Consider the following 18,037-nt stretch of genomic DNA (forward strand, 5'->3'; position numbering starts at 1 on the left):
CATTTAAAAACCACCCCTGCAAACAGCATAAGAAACTCCCGTCAACATAGCGCTGTGCATACCAGCACTTATGTGGGTGTAACTTATGTTGCTCTCGGGGTGTGTGTGTGTGTGTGAATATTCACACCCCTGAGCGACATAAATTTTGCTGACATAGGCAGCAATGTAGACATAGACTTAGTTCTGACTCTAGTTCTGGGTAATGAGTCATGGGAAACATGCATATGAACGAAACTCTAGAAGGCATCCTGTCCTGTAAGTCTATGTGTTGGTTTAATTAGCATCCTGATGTGATATCTGTGTGGTATTTGTACCAGTGTTTTGTAATATAGCATATACTTGCTATACTACTTAGGGAAACTGGCAAACAAGGCATTTCCCTTAACTGTTTGTTGTTTTTCTTTGAGGCTGAATATTTTAATTTAAATGTCACTTTCAAATACAGTATATGCTCCACTGCATTCAGAGAGCATTCATGCATTGGTTATTAAAACAAGAAATTCAATGCTTAACTACTGCTTAGTGCTTCAGTTTCTACCTTTTATTTACTTAATATTCAGTGGGCTTAGTGTGTGCTTAGAAATATAGCTTTTGATAATAATAATAAAGTCTATAGACTTTAGTGCAGATATGTAAGTATCTGGTTCAGCTGGTTTCCAGAACTTTTACAAGGTTACCACAAGTCTGCGTGTGTGGAGATATAGCTCATGAACAGCACAGGTAGAACCTGGGTTCTCCAATCAAAATTCTTAGCTTGTGAACTCTTTTGGGCAGGGATGACATCTTCACATCTTTTTGTTTGATATTTTGCACAGTGGGACCCCAAATCATCAGGCTGTTGCTGTAATATAAATAAATAACTATAATAATAAACTACAGTTAGGATCTTTCAACAATCAAGAACGCCTAGTGCCTGTGAGTTAAAGTTACTGTCAATGTTGTTAGTCAGCCAGATCCAGCACAGTTTGGCTTGGGAAGGGGCAAGGAGGATTGTTTATTCAGAGGAGGGCAGAAGGAGTTGTTTTGTTCTTAGCTGTTTGAACTTTATATACCCCCAAAGAGAGGAACTTTTGCTTTGGCCAGAGGGCTTGGGCAGAGGGTTGGGTGCAGGGGTGTGTGATGTTATTGACTTGAACTGGGACTGTATAGAACACTGTTGCAACCAAGGTCCTGTAGCAGCACCAAATCTGGTATAAAGGGGGTCCAATATGGTGTCTAAGACAAGGTCATGGTTTGCTGGTTATGATTATGCTATCTGTATATGTGTATCATTTTTGTATTTAAAGTTATAAGTATTGGCTCTATATTGTCTGTAGTTCAAAATTGTGCTATTCTTCTGGGTGACACCCCAGACAAGTTGGCGTCAGGTCTGCCTAGCCTGCTGGATGGTCCATTAAGGACCATCAGCTACACAACTGACCCATTGAGAGAAGGCAGATACACCTTGGGACTCAGCAAGGTATGCAGGGACCTACCTATGAACAGAGCTCTGAGGTTTTTCCATGCCATGTGATGGACAGCTTGTCTTTGGGACAAAGAAAGCAGAGACCACATGACAAGAGAATATAAAAAGCTGCTGCAGCTCCTCCAGCTTGTCTTCAATCCTGCTTCATACTTCTGGAGGGACTTTGCTACACTGAAGCTTTGAACCAAGGACTGAAAGACCCATCCCAGCTGTGGATGTTTTCCAGAGACTTCATTTGAACCTGCAGTTTATTCTATCACTGCTACAACCCTGAACCAAGAACTTTGCCATCACTGTGTGTAATTGATTCCATTTCACCAATTCTAGCTCTCATCTATATCTTTTTCCTTTTATGAATAAACCTTTAGATTTAAGATTCTAAAGGATTGGCAACAGCGTGATTTGTGGGTAAGATCTGATTTGTATATTGACCTGGGTCTGGGGCTTGATCCTTTGGGATCGAGAGAACCTTTTTTCTTTTACTGGGGTATTGGTTTTCATAACCATTTGTCCCCATAACGAGTGTCACTGGTGGTGATATTGGGAAACTGGAGTGTCTAAGGGAATTGCTTGTGTGACTTGTTGTTAGCCAGTGGGGTGAGACCAAAGTCTGCTCTGTTTGGCTGGTTTGGTTTGCCTTAGAGATGGAAAAACTCCAGCCTTGGGCTGTAACTGCCCTGCTTGAAGCAATTTGTCCTGAATTGGCACTCTCAGTTGGGTCCTGCCAGAACCAGCATCGTTACAGGGAGTGAGGGCTCTGGGTGGGGGTGCGGGCTCTGGGGTGCGGCTGGGGATGAGGGGCTCAGTGCTGGGGCAGAAGGTTGGGGTGGGGGGGGGTTGAGGGCTCCAGCTGGGGGTGTGGGCTCCGGGGTGGGGCTGTGGATGAAGGGTTTGGAGTGCAGGAGGGGGCTCTGGGCTGTGGGGTGAGGCCAAGGGGTTTGGATTGTGGGAGGGGGCTCTGGGCTGGGGCAGGGATTTGGGGTGTGGAAGTGGGGGTGATGGCTCTGGCTGGTGGTGATCTGGGGGGGGCTGGGAATGAGGGGTTTGGGGTGCAGGCTGCCCCGGGGCTGTGACGGGGAGAGAGAACTCCCCCCAGCTCCTCCGGAGGGGTGCCTCTCCCACGGCCATGGCAAGATTGGATATTAGGAAAAACTTTTTCACTAAGAGGGTGGTGAAACACTGGAATGCGTTACCTAGGGAGGTGGTAGAATCTCCTTCCTTAGAGGTTTTTAAGGTCAGGCTTGACAAAGCCCTGGCTGGGATGATTTAACTGGGAATTGGTCCTGCTTCGAGCAGGGGATTGGACTAGATGACCTTCTGGGGTCCCTTCCAACCCTGATATTCTATGATTCTAAGTCCGGGCCAGGCTGGGTTGGGGCCGGGGGAGAGGTGCGTCCCCCGGCCACGGCAGGTCTGTGCCAGGGCTGGGTTGGAGCCGGGGGAGAAGTGCATCTCCCCCGGCGACAGCAGGTCCGTGGCTGGGCTGGGGCCGGGGGAGAGGAATCTCTCCCCACTGTAGCCATGAGCACATGCATGGTGCTTAATAGGCAGCTGTGCAGCTTAGTGGGAACTGAGGTTACATGTGTTCAGCACTTCACCAGATCAGAACCTTAGAGCCCCTGAAGTCAAAGGGACTGTTTCTAGATCAAGGCCTCATTTGGACAGCAAACGTTTTGCACACAAACTCAGATGTGGGTGTTCAAACTAGCTCTCATTAGATCCCTAGCTACATGCTTCATAGGTGCAAACAAAGAGTGTGTGTCCCTACTCTTGCAAGCCATTCTCATTTGAACATTACAATTGCCTTCAACAAGACTAGCACATGAGGAAGGCCTATACGTGCGAGTGGAGGGTGGCAGGATCAGGCCCACAAATTGTACATCAACAACTGAGTTCCACGCATGAAAACAATGTAGGTGCCAAATAAACATTTGGTTCACAGATTTCCAGGCCAGAGTGAGGACTTTTTGAACATATAGATCTTGGAATTTGGAAGAAGCTCCTGATCAGATTTAAAATAATTTCAAAAGCAGGCCAAATCTGGGGCCTAAACTTCTAGACAATAAGCACAATCCTGTTCCCACTGTAGTAATTGACAGAAGTCCAGCTGATTTCAATGAAAACAGGACAGAGCCCAGTTATAACGTAGAGTGAAATCCTGCTCCATACTACTCTTGCAAGTATTCCTGATGATGATCACTTGTGGGAGGGCCGTCATACTCAGAAATATTATTTTGTAGGGGTCTCTTACTGTCCCTTACTATGTATCAAATAAATACATGCATATCCAAATTAGATCCATTTTAATATATGGCTCTCTAGCATGAACGAGAAATATCAGAGTATATAATATACATCATTAAAAAGTCAATATATGATCTGTGAATAATAACTGCACCAGTGTATCTAAAATACAGTGGCATATCCCTGTATATATATATATAAGAGGAAATAACTGCTAAATCTCAGGAAACATGGTATACGGCTATTGTTGGTGAATGACCCACCCCCACTTTAGTCTCTGGCAACCAGAAAGTCTATGATTAATCTCAAACAAATCTTATCTTTAAAACAAGCCAATGAGTTCAACCAAACATTTACTCCTGGAAATACTTCAGCTTCCCCACTCCTCTCCAGTATCCCCTGGAGAAATACTGAACTCCGCAAACAAAAGAAACAAACCCCTCTCAATTATTTATTGTTTGTCTTCATTCTCAGCAGGTAACTAGTTGCTCAGATCTTAATGTTATTACATGGCATCAACATTAGGAATGGAGCAGTGGGTACCTTAGTTTGAAAGCTCATCATTTGAATTCACAGAGGAAGCACGAAATTACAACAATTCTGGGAAAAATCAATCCCAAATGCTCTATGGTGCTTTTCTACACACATCTCCATTATGCAGTATTAGTAATTTCTTTGCAGAATCCTCATGTGGAAGCGGGAATAGCTCCGATCTCATTTTCATATTTTTATATTATACATGCGGCTGGTAGCACCACCTATTATTAAGGTCACCCAACACTTTCTATTATAAGACCGCATTTTCAGTTGCTTATAACTTCACCAATCTTTAACCATTTGGGCTGAAATTCTACATGCTGGGTGTCTGCTTTGGACTGAATTCCTCTAGAAGATTTCATCCAAAATGGTTCAGCCCTGTCTGAGAACGAGGCTACAGAAAAATACATTGGTCAGTCTATGACCATGTTACAAAATCCTGGCAACCTGTTCTTTGTACAGTTCTAGCTCCCGTCAGGCTGTGGAGTAGGGACATGACATTTGGCAGGGAGGTGGCCTCTCTAACAGGAACGTGCCTTTTGCTGTCCCTATGCTGGTCAGGCTTAGAGCAGGGAGCCCGGCTCTCCTTTGTTCTTAATGGCACTCCTCCCCAACCCTTTTGGGCTGAGGTAGTGGCAGAGGACGTGGCCTGTTAAAAATGCAGAGGGAACAAAAGCCAGACCTGCAGGAGTGGTGTGTGGAGCAGACTGGGACAAGGAGACTAGTGAGGACTGGGACTAGCTGGCCAAAGAGACGGGGAGCCAGGAAAAGAAACAAGGTGGGGAAGGCAAAAGCAGTAGATGGGGGGAAACTGATACTGGATGAGGAGCCAGGGGCCACGGGGAGAAGAGAGACTTGCTAAGAAAGGAGCCGGGTACTGGCAACCTATGGGTTGGGTGAGAACTGGCAGTGACTGGGCAAAGAGACTGGAGCAAGGAGACAGCGCGGGAGGACAGGATACTGACCTTTTACAAGGAGCCCAGGGAGGGAGATTAGGAGTGGGAACATGGGCGTGGGAGGTGGGGGTTACAGCAGGCCATGGTAAAGAAGAGATCGCCAGAGATGGGGAACTGGGACTGGCTGAATAAGGAGACTGGACCAGAAGAGATGCCTGAGGAGTGGAAACTGAGACTGAAGTGAGGAGAATGGGACTGAGATGAAGACTCATGAGTGGGGAAGAGACAAGGCTGGGACAGGGACAGGAACAGGTTGGAAGGGACAGGGCAGAAAGGGTCACGTTTGGGGAGACTTGGCAAAACAGTCTGTGCCCACTAGAGCACGCTCCCCTCCAGATTCTGGAGTGAACCCAAGATTCCTGAGTCTCTCCATTCCTCTGTTCTCAGCAAATAACTTTGAAAGCCACTGGCAAAATATCCCATCCCCTCTATTGCTGGTACACAAATTGGATGACAGCCTATTGCTGCTAAGACCAGGTGGGTGAGGTAATATTTTTTATTGGACCAACAGACACAAGCTTTCAAGCTACACAGAGCTCTTCTTCAGATCTAGGAAACTTATTAGAGTGTCACAGTTAAATACAAAATGGAACAGATAGTTTAGCATAAGTAGTTAACCTCGAGGTGGGCAAACTACGGCCCACAGGACTGTCCTGCCCAGCCCCTGAGCTCCCGGACAGGGAGGCTAGCCCCCAGCCCCTCTCCCGCAGCCTCAGCGCGCTGCCAGCACTCTGGCCCGCCACTCCTGCCGGGCAGCGCGGGCAGTGTGGCTGGCACCAGCCGGGCTGCAAGCTCCTGCTGCTCTGAGCAGCATGGTAAAGGGGCAGGGAGTGGGGGGGGGGGGTTTGGATATGGGGAAGGGGGTCCTGGGGGGCAGTCAGAGGGCAGGGAGAAGGGGAGTTGGATGGGGCGGAGGTTCGTGGGGGGTCAGGGGATGGGGAACAGGGTGGGTTGGATAGGTGTGGGAGTCCTGGGGGGCCTGTCAGGGGGTGAGGGTGTGGATAGGGAGCGGGCAGTCAGGGGACAGGGAACGGGGGGGGGTTAGATAGGGGGTGGGGTCCTGTGGGGTGGTTAGGGGTGGGGGTTGGATGGGTCGAGGGTTTTGAGGGGGGTGGGAAGTGGGAGGGGGTGGGGCCAGGCTGTTTGGGGAGGTGCAGCCTTTCCTACCCAGCCCTCCATACAGTTTCGCAACCCCAATGTGGTCCTCAGGCCAAAAAGTTTGCCCACCCCTGAGTTAACACATGTTTCAAGGGGCCATTCAAAGTGAAGTGGCCCGTTAACAGCCCTCCAGTCATAGGGAGGAAAGGAAGGGGGGGGGGAAGCAGCAGGGTGTGGGGGAGGGTTGTTAGTGGATTAGAGCTTGTTTTAATAAGCCATAAATCTAGTGTCTTTATATAGTCCATGATTTTTAGTGTGTAGGAAAGTTATGAATTTAAGCTCCCAGGCTCATCTTTTGAAAAAGTGTTGTGCAGGTTTCCTTCGAAGATGAGGACTGATAGGTTAGATATAGAGTGATCGCTTTGTGAAAAGTGGTCACCCACAGGTGATATGGTGTTTTTGTCTTTTATCATTTTCCTGTATGAGTTTATCTGAGAGCACAGTGATTGTCTGGTTTCACCCACACAGTAGTTATTGGGGCATTTAATGTACTGGATGAGGTACACCACATGTTGTGATAGGCATGTGTAGAACTCATGGATCTGGAAAGGTGTGTTGTGGGGGTGTTGATCATTGTAGCAGTGGAGATGTTTCTGCAGGTTTTGTATCTGTTGTTCTGGCAGGGTCTGGTGGTGCTTTGAGTTGGAGTGTACTGGTTTGTGGGGAGCTTGCTTTTGATGATGTGCTTGAAGAAGTTGGGAGGTTATTTGAAGGCTAGAGGAGGGGATTCAGGAAATATTTCTTTCAAGATGGGATCCTTACCAAGTATGGCTTGTAGTTGTTTGATGATACAGCATATAGGCTCCAGTGTGGGGTTGTAGGTGACAACTAGGAGAGTGTGATACGACAGGGTTTTATTTCTCTGTTGAAGCAAGTTCTCTCTGGGTATTTGGGTGGCCTGTTCCATGATGTGATCCACTTCTCTGGTGGAGTGTCCCTGTTTGATAAAGGCAGTTTTAAGTGTGTTTAAGGTGTATAGCCTGAACTTTCTCCTCAGATTTTCTCCTCAGAGCATATCCTGTGGTATCTGAGTGCCTGGCTATTGATAACAGATTTCTTGGTGTGTTTGGACTGGTTAATGGATCTATGAAGGCTGGTGTGGTGATCCATGGGTTTATTGTATTTTTTTGTCTGTTGAGTTCCATTGTTGAAGTTGATCATGGTGTCCAGGAAGTCAATGCTGATGTGGGAGTGTTCCAGAGAGAATTTAGTGAATGGATAGTTGTTGAAGTTATGGTGGAAATCTATGAAAGAATTTAAATTGTCTGTTCAGAGGATGAAAATATCAGATGAACTGCAAGTATATCATTGTTTTTGTGTTGCATTTGTCCAGAAATGCTTCTTCAAGGTGGCCCATGAGGAGGTTGGCATATTAGGGAGACATCCTAGTATCCATAGATGTTCCCTGTCATGTTTGGACAAGGTGTTTGTTGTTGAATGTAAAATTGTGATGGGTGAGGATAAAATGGATGAGTCTGGCGATGTGTTTGGGGTGAATATCTGAGTGTTGTCTATTGTCTTGTAAATATTTGACGCACGCAGCTATGCTGTCATTTTGAGGGATGCTGGTGTATAGGGAAATGACATCTATGGTGGCAAGGATGGTGTTCTGAGGGAGATTGTTCATGTTGCAGAGTTTGTGGAGGAAGTCGGTCATGTCCTGGAGGAAGCTGGGCCTTTGTGTGGTGAGTGGTTGGAGGATGGTTTCTAGGAGTCCAATAAAAGATATTACCTCACCCACCTTGTCTCTCCTGGGACTGACACAGCTACAAAACACTGCATAGCCTATTACTGCTGTCACTTATTCCAATAGCTTATGTGTGGTGGCTCTAAAGTTTTCCACCCTGCTGAGGACCCATGTGGGTATCAATACAATGCCACATGATGGAATTTCTGTTTTTTCATTTTGCTTTTGTAAAAAGCACAGAATTTTCACAGAAATAAATATGTTAAAAGCACATTATGGTTGCAAATTCACTCAAAAGTTAGGAAATTCCAAAATTAAGGTTGCCTGTTAAACCTTAGCATGGCCCCCTTGTACCTATGCATTATGATATATTCTTTAATTACATGATCACACAGTTTCCCCCTTCCCACACAGGATCCCTCCCTACCTTGTTCAGCACATAGAATGGATTGTGCTCCAGGGATGAAACAGTGTTGTGCAGTAGGACTCATGCTTCATTTGTTGCAGAAGTTGTATAGTATGTTATGAATGAGGCCGAGAACTGCTAGGTCAGTCTCATGCTTAGGGCAATTCAGTGGTGCTTTGGAGACATGGACTTTATCCCTGCCCTGCCACAGAGTTTCTATGTGATGCTGGGCAAGTCACTTAACCCAAACTTTTCATAAGTGGTCACTAATTGCGTATGCCTTATTTTCTGGGTGCCCAACTTGAGACCCTGGCATCTGATTTGTAGAAATGTTTGTTAGGAGACCGGATTGTGGGCAGAGCAACAGTCACAACCAGAGTCAGAGTCCAAATGCCAGAGCCAAGGCAGAGTCCAAGCCAGGAATCAGAGCCAAGAGTCAGAACCAAAGTCAAGGCTTGAATGCCAAAGCCAAGGGTCAAGACAGAGCCAAAGCCAGGAACTGGAGCCGAAGGTCAGAACGGGATCGGTGGAGACAGAGAAGACAGGAGCAGGGCTGGTTCCAGAGCAGGAGCAAGGCTGAGACAAGACTGGAAAACAGCCAAGTACAGGGAAGAATCAAGGCTGGGTGCAGGACAGAAGTAAGCCAAGCAGAGGGAAGCGGAATCCACAAGCATGTGCATTGAACAGCTAGGGAGTTGCTGCTGGGCTTAAGAAAAGGCCTGCTAACTTCCTCAGAGACTCAGGCGAGGCAGTCTGTCAGCTGGCCTAGCTGATGTGGCCCAGCTGTGCTCATTAGCCTGTCAGGAGACTCACAGCTGCAAGGCCTTATTCCTGACAGTGCTGAGCACTCACAGCTGCGACTAAAGTCAATGGGAGCCATGCTATAAACATAGAAAATGTGTAAGGGCTTGGCTACACATACATTTTATAGCGCTCTAACTTGCTGGCTCAGGGGAGTGAAAAATCACCCCCCTGAGCACAGCAAGTCAGAGTGCTTTAAAGCGCTAGTGTAGACAGGCTCCGAGCACGGCTCCCAGTGCTCGGAGCTAATCCCCTCATGGAGGTGGATTACCAGGAACACTGGGAGAGCTCTCTCCTGGCACTCGCGCACGACCACACTCGCACTTCAAAGCGCTGCCGTGGGAGCGCTCTCGCGACAGCGCTTTGAAGTTTCCAGTGTAGCCATGTCCTCAGTACTCTGAAAAATCAGGCCCTCGATGTCTCAAACTGAGCACCCACAATGAGTGGATACTTCTGACCTAAATCTCTCTCTACCTTGGTTCCCCATCTGTAAACGGGGATAATAATAGCCCCATATCTCACAGGGTTGTTGTGTAAATAATGAATATTTGTCAAGCACCGTGATACTACAGCAATGAGCACTACACAAAAAAGCCCATGGGAAAATTAGTAATACTTTTTTCAAAGCAGTGTGTAGCGGGGTGCTCACCCCGCTCTGGCCTTGAAGGGGTTAAAGCAGCCCTGGCGAGGGCTGCAGCTGGAGAAAAGGAATTAAAACAGCCAAGCAAAGCTGATTGTGTAGCTGACCACAGCAGTGGCCAGCTCAATCAGGGCCCAGCTGGCCCTTATGAGAGGGCTATGGGCCAGAAGTAGTGGAGTCTCACTCTAGTCCTGGAGAGGGAAGGGCTAGCTGCCTGAGAGCGAGGTACCTTGAGCGGAGCGGAGCGGAGCGGAGCAGTGCTGGGGAAGGGTAAAGGGAACTGGGGAGCTCCAGCCTGGTAAATCCCCAGGCTGCAGGCCTTGGTAAAGTCCCAGAAAGATACTGGGGCTGCAGAGGGGCAGCCTGGGAATAGGCAGAGGCAGCTTGTCCTAAACCCTTGCCAATGATGAGTGACCATTACGCTGCAGTCTGCCCTAGTGAGTGGGGGTTAGATGATGACTGGCAGTAGCCACTGAGGCAAGGTGGGTTTAGAGGGTTGGGTGTTCCCCAGGGAGGGGAGACCCAGAGTGTGGGGGTACTGCTGGGGCAGAGCCCCAGGGTCAAGGGCACCGGGGTCCGGGAGGGACACGGATGCCAGCGGCAGGCAAGACACTGGCCTGCAGAGGGCGCTCTGGGCTGGAAGAGCTAATTCCCAAGACAACCCGTAGGAGGCGCTGCACTGGTGAGTTGTCCTGTCGCTACACCGTGTTATACAGACATGGATTTGACACTGATTTTGTGCTGTCTTGGAAGCATCACTTGTTGATGTTATTTGAACAAAACATTTAGTGACCCTTTTTTTTTTTTTAAAACCAGAAAAACTTGCTTTTATGCATGGTCAAAATTGCAAACGTTGTACTATAAGCTCTGAAGCCTTCCAAACCGTTTACTCCCAGGGTATCAGAGTGCAGCTTACAACCCTTCCTATGCCCTGTTTTAAACAGCTAGAACTCTGGAGTGTATTCCCTGCTCAGTGTAGAAGGGAGGGCTCTTTTTCTATTAACACCATTCAGAGTTACTCACATCTAGAGCACAGATGGATGGATCCAAGCTACAAAATGTAGATCTAGATTTCAACCCCCAAAAAGTTTGGGGGGTTCTCCGATTTGCATTCATTACAGTCTGTCAGAAATAAAAGGCCAGCCCCCAAATTCAGATCCATACTCAAACAGTGAACCCTCCCAAAGCTGGGGGATCTTTGGGTCTCTCACAAAGAAGAAAAATACCTTTCTGCCTGTAAACTACCTATGGTTCTAATGTTCCCTCCGATCGTCTCTATTTTAATCAAAATGCCCTTTCCCAGAGTACAGCTGAAGTTATACGCTGCTCCTCCAAACAAAGGCAGGTTTTAAATATAAGTAAAACCGAGTAGGACTGGCTTTTTCAAGGCAAGAGATAACTGAAGACTACACAAGAAATAGAACTAAAACACAAGAAATATAATAGCAAATTAGGCAGAGGTGTAATCAAATGGGTGCCTAGCTCCACATAATGTATCTGAGCTATGGTAGCAACCAGCTGATGTTCCCTAGGAAACGTCAGGTGTAAATCTTCCTATTTGGAATCCAGGAAATGGGGCACGTTAAATTGATTTTAATTCTTAGGAATTTAGTGGCGTTTTAGTCCTAAATGCCAAACATTCAGAAGTCTATGCTATGGGCCAGCACACAGCGGGGCTGAATACTTGTCTACCTCCTCCCCTCCCACTTGGGTGATTTGACCCTCTCCCTAGGGAGTACTGGAAGAAGAGTATTTCCTTGCTGTATCCCACGCAGAGCCAGAACCAGTCTGGCTTTGTTTGACTTGCAGCAAGTACCTGGGATAAAAGGCAATAAAAAGATCTAGTAATTTCTATAGGATTTTTCCTCATATTTTAAAAGACAGGAAATACAGGATTAATCTCAATCTAGTGTATAGCAATCAGAACACATGAAACAACTCTTCCCTTCACTCCACCTGAAGGAAATATTTAGTGCTACACCCTCGATTAGTATAAATGGGATCAGCTCTATTGGTTTCAGTGGAGCTCCAATGCATCTTAATGGAGCTGCGTTCATTACCCCAGCTGAGGTCGTTAAAATCCAACTTCTAGTCAACCTGTTTTACAAATATTTAAATAACAAAAAGAGAATTTGCTACAGAATGAAGAGGTAAATTATGAATGAGAAGAAAAATACATTGATAAATATCCCCCTGGCATGCCAAATTATAGCTAAAATACACATAAGAGGGCTCCTCTTCATTGCAACTGCTACCCTGAGCTAGTACACTCAAGATACTCCACTCCAGGAAGTGAGGGTGATGACCACACTGCAAACAACACTGGATTGGATTAACAGAGTGATTGTATTAGCATCCAATGAGTTGTTGTAACTAAAGCAGCTGAATTCCCACTGCATTACCAGCTCCAATGTCAGCAACATTCCAGCTTCAACCCACCCAAGAAAGCCAGCTAGCAGGAGCATAAAGCACCAACTTAAGCTAAAGACCATAGTGCAGCGGTGAGCAACCTGCAGCCCATGGGCAGCACACGGCCCATCAGGGTAATCTGCTGGTGGCCCACCAGACTGTTTGTTTACATTTGCATGGCCGCCCGCAACTCCCAGTGGCCGCGGTTCACCGTTCCCGGCCAATGGGTGCTGTGGAAAGGGTGCCGCAGGTTGGCCACCACTGCCATATGTGTGTAAGGAAGTTGGGTTAGGGCAAAACTCAAGTTATAGTTTGAGATATCAATGTAGTGAAAACAAGCCCATAAAAATGTAAGAATCCAGACAGGGGGAATACCTATCTCCTTGACAGTGTGGAATTGTTCTCTCTGAGATATTTCTAGTGCTTTGTCAAGTCTGCTTTTAAATAACTTGAGCTATGAGGCTTCTACTACTTCCTTGGGTCTGAGATCTCACAGTGGAGAAGTCTTCCCTGATCTTCAATTTTCCTCCTCTTAATTTCAGCCCAAATAGTCCCTTAGCAGGTTACCAATAACACAGAGAAAACAGGTGAACTCCAGTTTTACGGAAGTAGTACTGAATGTCTGAAACCTTAAAACCACAATTTCAGAACAATGGATTTTAGATTAAATAAACATTTGGATTCAGGGCAAGACACAAATTTCAGGTGAGATGCAGATTCAGACATATGGAGTTTAGAAAATCAGGGTTTACCTGAAATTAAATATATTAATAAATAATATTTGATATTTTACTAAAGACGTTAAACAAAAGCAAGTAGTCTTAGACAATTGGTCACAAAATTGATATTTTGAGAAATTCAGTTGGTTTGTTGGAATTTTTAGGTCTCTGATATTCCTTTGCCACTTCCCCTGCAGTACTTTGGGCAGGGACTATCTTCTTTGTACAGCACCTCACACAGCAAGCTCCCAATCTTTGGTTCAATTCCTAGTGGCTATCATAATAAATAAGATTAAATATATCTGGCACGGGGATGATCCAGCTGACTGAGAACTGGACAATGTATAGCAATATGTAGGTAGGAGGACATTTTAATTTCAACTCAGGGTTTCTAAACCAGATTTTGAAAAGCAAAACGTTGAATCTCCACCTGCTTTCTCAACTCTTGTATTTCCCCCTACCCAATCCCTTTTAGTATTCTGATGGAAGTGACCACATAGTAACAACTGGAGGAACTCCCTTTGCAACTAGGTGATATGATCCTTTTCTCTCCAACCAGGATTGAAGGGAAGAATGGAGGAGAAGAAAGGTTATGGTTTTGCCAAAGGAATTTCTCATGTAATAGAACAAAGCTTGACTCATCTCTCTACTCTGTAATGTCAGAGAAGGTTTTCACCACAAAGAATGAATACAGAAAAGAGTATGCAATAGAGATCTGCACTGTCAATGACAGACAGACAGTGAGCATCAGAAAGGAGAATTAGGCTCTCAATTTAAGATCTGAACCAGCTCCTATTGAAGTCAATAGACTTCCTATTGAGTTCAGTGGGAGTTGGATCAGACCTTTAGTGAATGCTTTCCATTAATGTTTTTCTTTTTTTCTTTCGTCCATCCAGTTCTAGTTTTGCCCTCTCTGATACTTCCAGCTTGTATCAGTTCACGTAATGAGTTGGCCACACCAGAATCAAGAGATAATTCTCAATGTTGTCTCCACATAAGAAGTTGCCATGATTATAATGGGAGCATGGAGGGACAGAAATAATATTCAGAGAACTACTGTCAAGGTGAGCCTATATTCCACTAGTGGTGGCAAGTGATTTCCATCTGACTCTCTTACCGTCCAAGAGATCAATATTTGGACAGGTGCTCAGTGTACGCCCCTCATCTGCTCCACTGGTATTGTTTGAGCACTGTGGTCAGACAAGGCAGACATTTCTTTTCACAGTTGGCTAATGGGTACCATCTTCTCATTTCCATATTTAAATACACACGTGTCCTTATCATCTTTGATCCTCTATATCTCAGTAAAGACTACATCAGCCAGGGCTTATTCTTATGGTTGCTTTCACAATCTTTTATTTCAGAAAAATGAAAAAGGGGAGAGTGGTTCCCAGACAACTGAATTGTAGAAATTTTATACATATGGGGCCAGATACTGATCCCCTCGCACAATCCAGCTAGTACTTTACTCTGTGAGTAGCCCTGCTGATTTGAATGAGACACTGACAGATATTGCAATTTCTTCCATAACCTTGGGAGAGACCTTATTAGATTTAAATCTCTTTAGCGATATATTGTGTTAAGGCAAAGTTTATGTATTATGCCATAGGTCGGATAGCCATAAGCCAGGATTGTATGTAACCTCTTTAGGGGGAGATGTGATGTGAGGCCTGGGAGACTTTGGTCACAATAAGTGTGAAAAGAAAAGGAGTACTTGTGGCACCTTAGAGACTAACCAATTCATTTGAGCATAAGCTTTCGTGAGCTACAGCTCACTTCATCGGATGCATACCCTAAGTGTGAAGTGTATTTCCTGGGGAATACCTAGAGAGAGGTTAATGCAAATTCCCCACCCCCGGTTATGTAAAAACCCAGCCTTTTGAAGCTACAACCTAAGGAGTGGGTCCTTGTCTGCTGATTGCCTGTTCATGGAGATTGGAGATCAAAGGCACGAGCTGTATAAAGTTGTGGTTTTGAAGGACTAACATCTACCAGAGCCAAAGGTTGGAGTTGGGGGGTGATCTCTAATAAACTGTTTAGCATGCATGCAAGTTCTTTTATATTTTTAATGTGTTTTGTCTGTAATACTTTCACCTTAAGAATAAATGTGCTTGTTTAGAAAGAGTTATGTGGTAACTTCTAACTGCAAGCAATACACTAGTCTCAGGCTCTAGAGGGAAAGCAAAGTGCAGACACTGGCCTTTTAGGCAGTCTGGCTTGCAGGAGATGTCACAGTGTAAATTGGGGAGCTGTGCAGCTTATTACCCTAGTTAGCAGGGAGTGAGACAGGGGTTTCTGCCTAAGACAGGTGACAGCTGAGAAGCCAGGAGCCTAGAGTGGGTGCCCTAGATAGACCACCAGGAGGGGAATGCAAGTGCAGTGACCCTGAAACTGTGACAGACTATTCACAGAATAATATTACACAATTTCAGCAAAAGCATCAATATCTGGCCCATAGTGTTTTAAGCATCACTTCACCCATCTTCAGGGTCTTCCTCAGACATAGCCAAATGAGTAAATACTTCTAATCTGTTCCCACCTTCTTGGTTAAAGAAACAAATAAACAAAAATGCTGACAATTTTGACAAGATAGATAGGTTGGTTGGTTAGTTAATGGCAGTACTTACAGTTGCATGACCAGATACAAGTGGTTTGGACTCTCATATATGTCTTCCAGTGCAACTATATTTTCATGTTTTATTCTGAAAAGCAACAACAACAAAAGATAAGTGCAAGGTTAAATGGTGAACTTTAAGTAGCTGCCCAACAGAAAACATCTAACTAAAAATAGCTACTTGGCGCTTGCGATTTACACAGTCAGAACTGAACCCAGTTCCGTATAAGCTGTCAGGAGTGCCTGGCAGCCCAGGATACGGTTATTACTTAGCTAGCAGGAATGTTTCATGATGAAATATTTAAAGCATTAGCAGTTTTTCTTCTCCTGTCAGATGAATAAAATGAACAGCCAAGGTGGTATTTGGATGTTGAGTTCTCAGGGCAGTAGTACATCAGAGTGCAGGGATTTGCAAACTGTAGATTTACTGGTTTCAGAGTAGCATCCGTGTTAGTCTGTATCCGCAAAAAGAAAAGGAGGACTTGTGGCACCTTAGAGATTAACAAATCTATTTGAGCATAAGCTTTCACGAGCTACAGCTCACTTCATCAGAAGCATTCAGTGGAAAATACAGTGGGGAGATTATATACACAGAGAACATGAAACAATGGGAGTTACCATACACACTGTAACGAGAGTGATCAGGTAAGGTGAGCAACGAGCAGCGGGGGGACGGGACCTTTTGTAGTGATAATCAAGGTGGGCCATGTCCAGCAGTTGACAAGAACGTGTGAGGAACAGTGTGTGTGTGGGGCTGGGGGGGATAAACATGGGGAAATAGTTTTACTCTGTGTAATGACACATCCACTCCCAGTCTTTATTCAAGCTTAAGTTAATTGTATCCAGTTTGCAAATGAATTTCAATTCAGCAGTCTCTCATTGCAGTCTGTTTTTGAAGCTTTTTTTGTTGAATTGCCACTTTTAGGTCCGTAATTGAGTGACCAGAGAGATTGAATTGTTCTCCAATTAGTTTTTGAATGTTTGATTTGTGTCCATTTATTCTTTTACGTAGAGACTGTCCAGTTTGGCCAATGTACATGGCAGAGGGGCATTGCTGGCACATGATGGCATATTTCACATTGGTAGATGTGCAGGTGAAAAAGCCTCTGATTGTGTGGCTGATATGATTAGGCCCTATGATGGTGTCCCCTGAATAGATATGTGGACACAGTTGGCAACGGGCTTTGTTGCAAGGATAGGTTCCTGGGTTAGTGGTTGTGGTGTGTGGTTGCTGGTGAGTATTTGCTTCAGGTTGGGGGGCTGTCTGTAAGCACGGACTGGCCTGTCTCCCAAGATCTGTGAGAGTGATGGGGCGTCCTTCAGGATAGGTTGTAGATCCTTGATGATGCGCTGGAGAGGTTTTAGTTGGGAGCTGAAGGTGACGGCTAGTGGCGTTCTGTTATTTTCTTTGTTGGGCCTGTCCTGTAGTAGGTGACTCCTGGGTACTCTTCTGGCTCTGTCAATCTGTTTCTTCACTTCAGCAGGTGGGTATTGTAGTTGTAAGAAAGCTTGATAGAGATCTTGTAGGTGTTTGTCTCTGTCTGTCTGAGGGGTTGGAGCAAATGTGGTTGTATCGCAGAGCTTGGCTGTAGACAATGGATCGTGTGGTGTGGTCTGGATGAAAGCTGGAGGCATGTAGGTAAGTATAGCGGTCAGTAGGTTTCTGGTATAGGGTGGTGTTTATGTGACCATCACTTATTAGCACTGTAGTGTCCAGGAAGTGGATCTCTTGTGTGGACTGGTCCAGGCTGAGGTTGCTGGTGAGATGGAAATTGTTGAAATCATGGTGGAATTCCTCAAAGGCTTTTTTCCATAAGTCCAGATGATGAAGATGTCAACAATGTAGCGCAATTAGAGTAGGGGCATTAGGGGACGAGAACTGAGGAAGCATTGTTCTAAGTCAGCCATAAAAATGTTGGCATATTGTGGGGGCCATGCGGGTACCCATAGCAGTGCCGCTGATTTGAAGGTATACATTGTCCCCAAATGTGAAATAGTTATGGGTGAGGACAAAGTCACAAAGTTCAGCCACCAGGTTTGCCATGACATTATCGGGGATATGTTCCTGACGGCTTGTAGTCCATCTTTGTGTGGAATGTTGAAGTAGAGGGCTTCTACATCCATAGTGGCTAGGATGGTGTTTTCAGATGGACTACAAGCCGTCAGGAACAGTATCCCCGATAATGTCACGGCAAACCTGGTGGCTGAACTTTGTGACTTTGTCCTCACCAATAACTATTTCACATTTGGGGACAATGTATACCTTCATATCAGCGGCACTGCTATGAGTACCTGCATGGCCCCCACAGTATGCCAACATTCTCTGGGATTATTGCTTAAGCAATCCCAAACAATTTCTAAAGCATACATTTAATTTGCATTAACCCTAAATTTAAGACAC

At 45.5% G+C, this 18,037-nt stretch overlaps 1 protein-coding gene across 2 annotated transcripts in view; it reads right to left on the minus strand.

The window, feature by feature from the left end:
- The window catches only part of CAMK1D (calcium/calmodulin dependent protein kinase ID), a 390,557-nt gene that overhangs the window by 137,764 nt on the left and 234,756 nt on the right, over positions 1 to 18,037 (minus strand). For both annotated transcript variants that reach the window (XM_073328749.1, XM_073328750.1), the window contains exon 3: positions 15,650 to 15,724. In XM_073328749.1, the coding sequence (XP_073184850.1) occupies positions 15,650 to 15,724 (75 nt within the window). The remainder of the gene's footprint in view (positions 1 to 15,649; positions 15,725 to 18,037) is intronic.

The sequence above is a fragment of the Lepidochelys kempii genome, chromosome 1, assembly GCF_965140265.1.
Source record: "Lepidochelys kempii isolate rLepKem1 chromosome 1, rLepKem1.hap2, whole genome shotgun sequence".
Classification (NCBI taxonomy): domain Eukaryota; kingdom Metazoa; phylum Chordata; order Testudines; family Cheloniidae; genus Lepidochelys; species Lepidochelys kempii.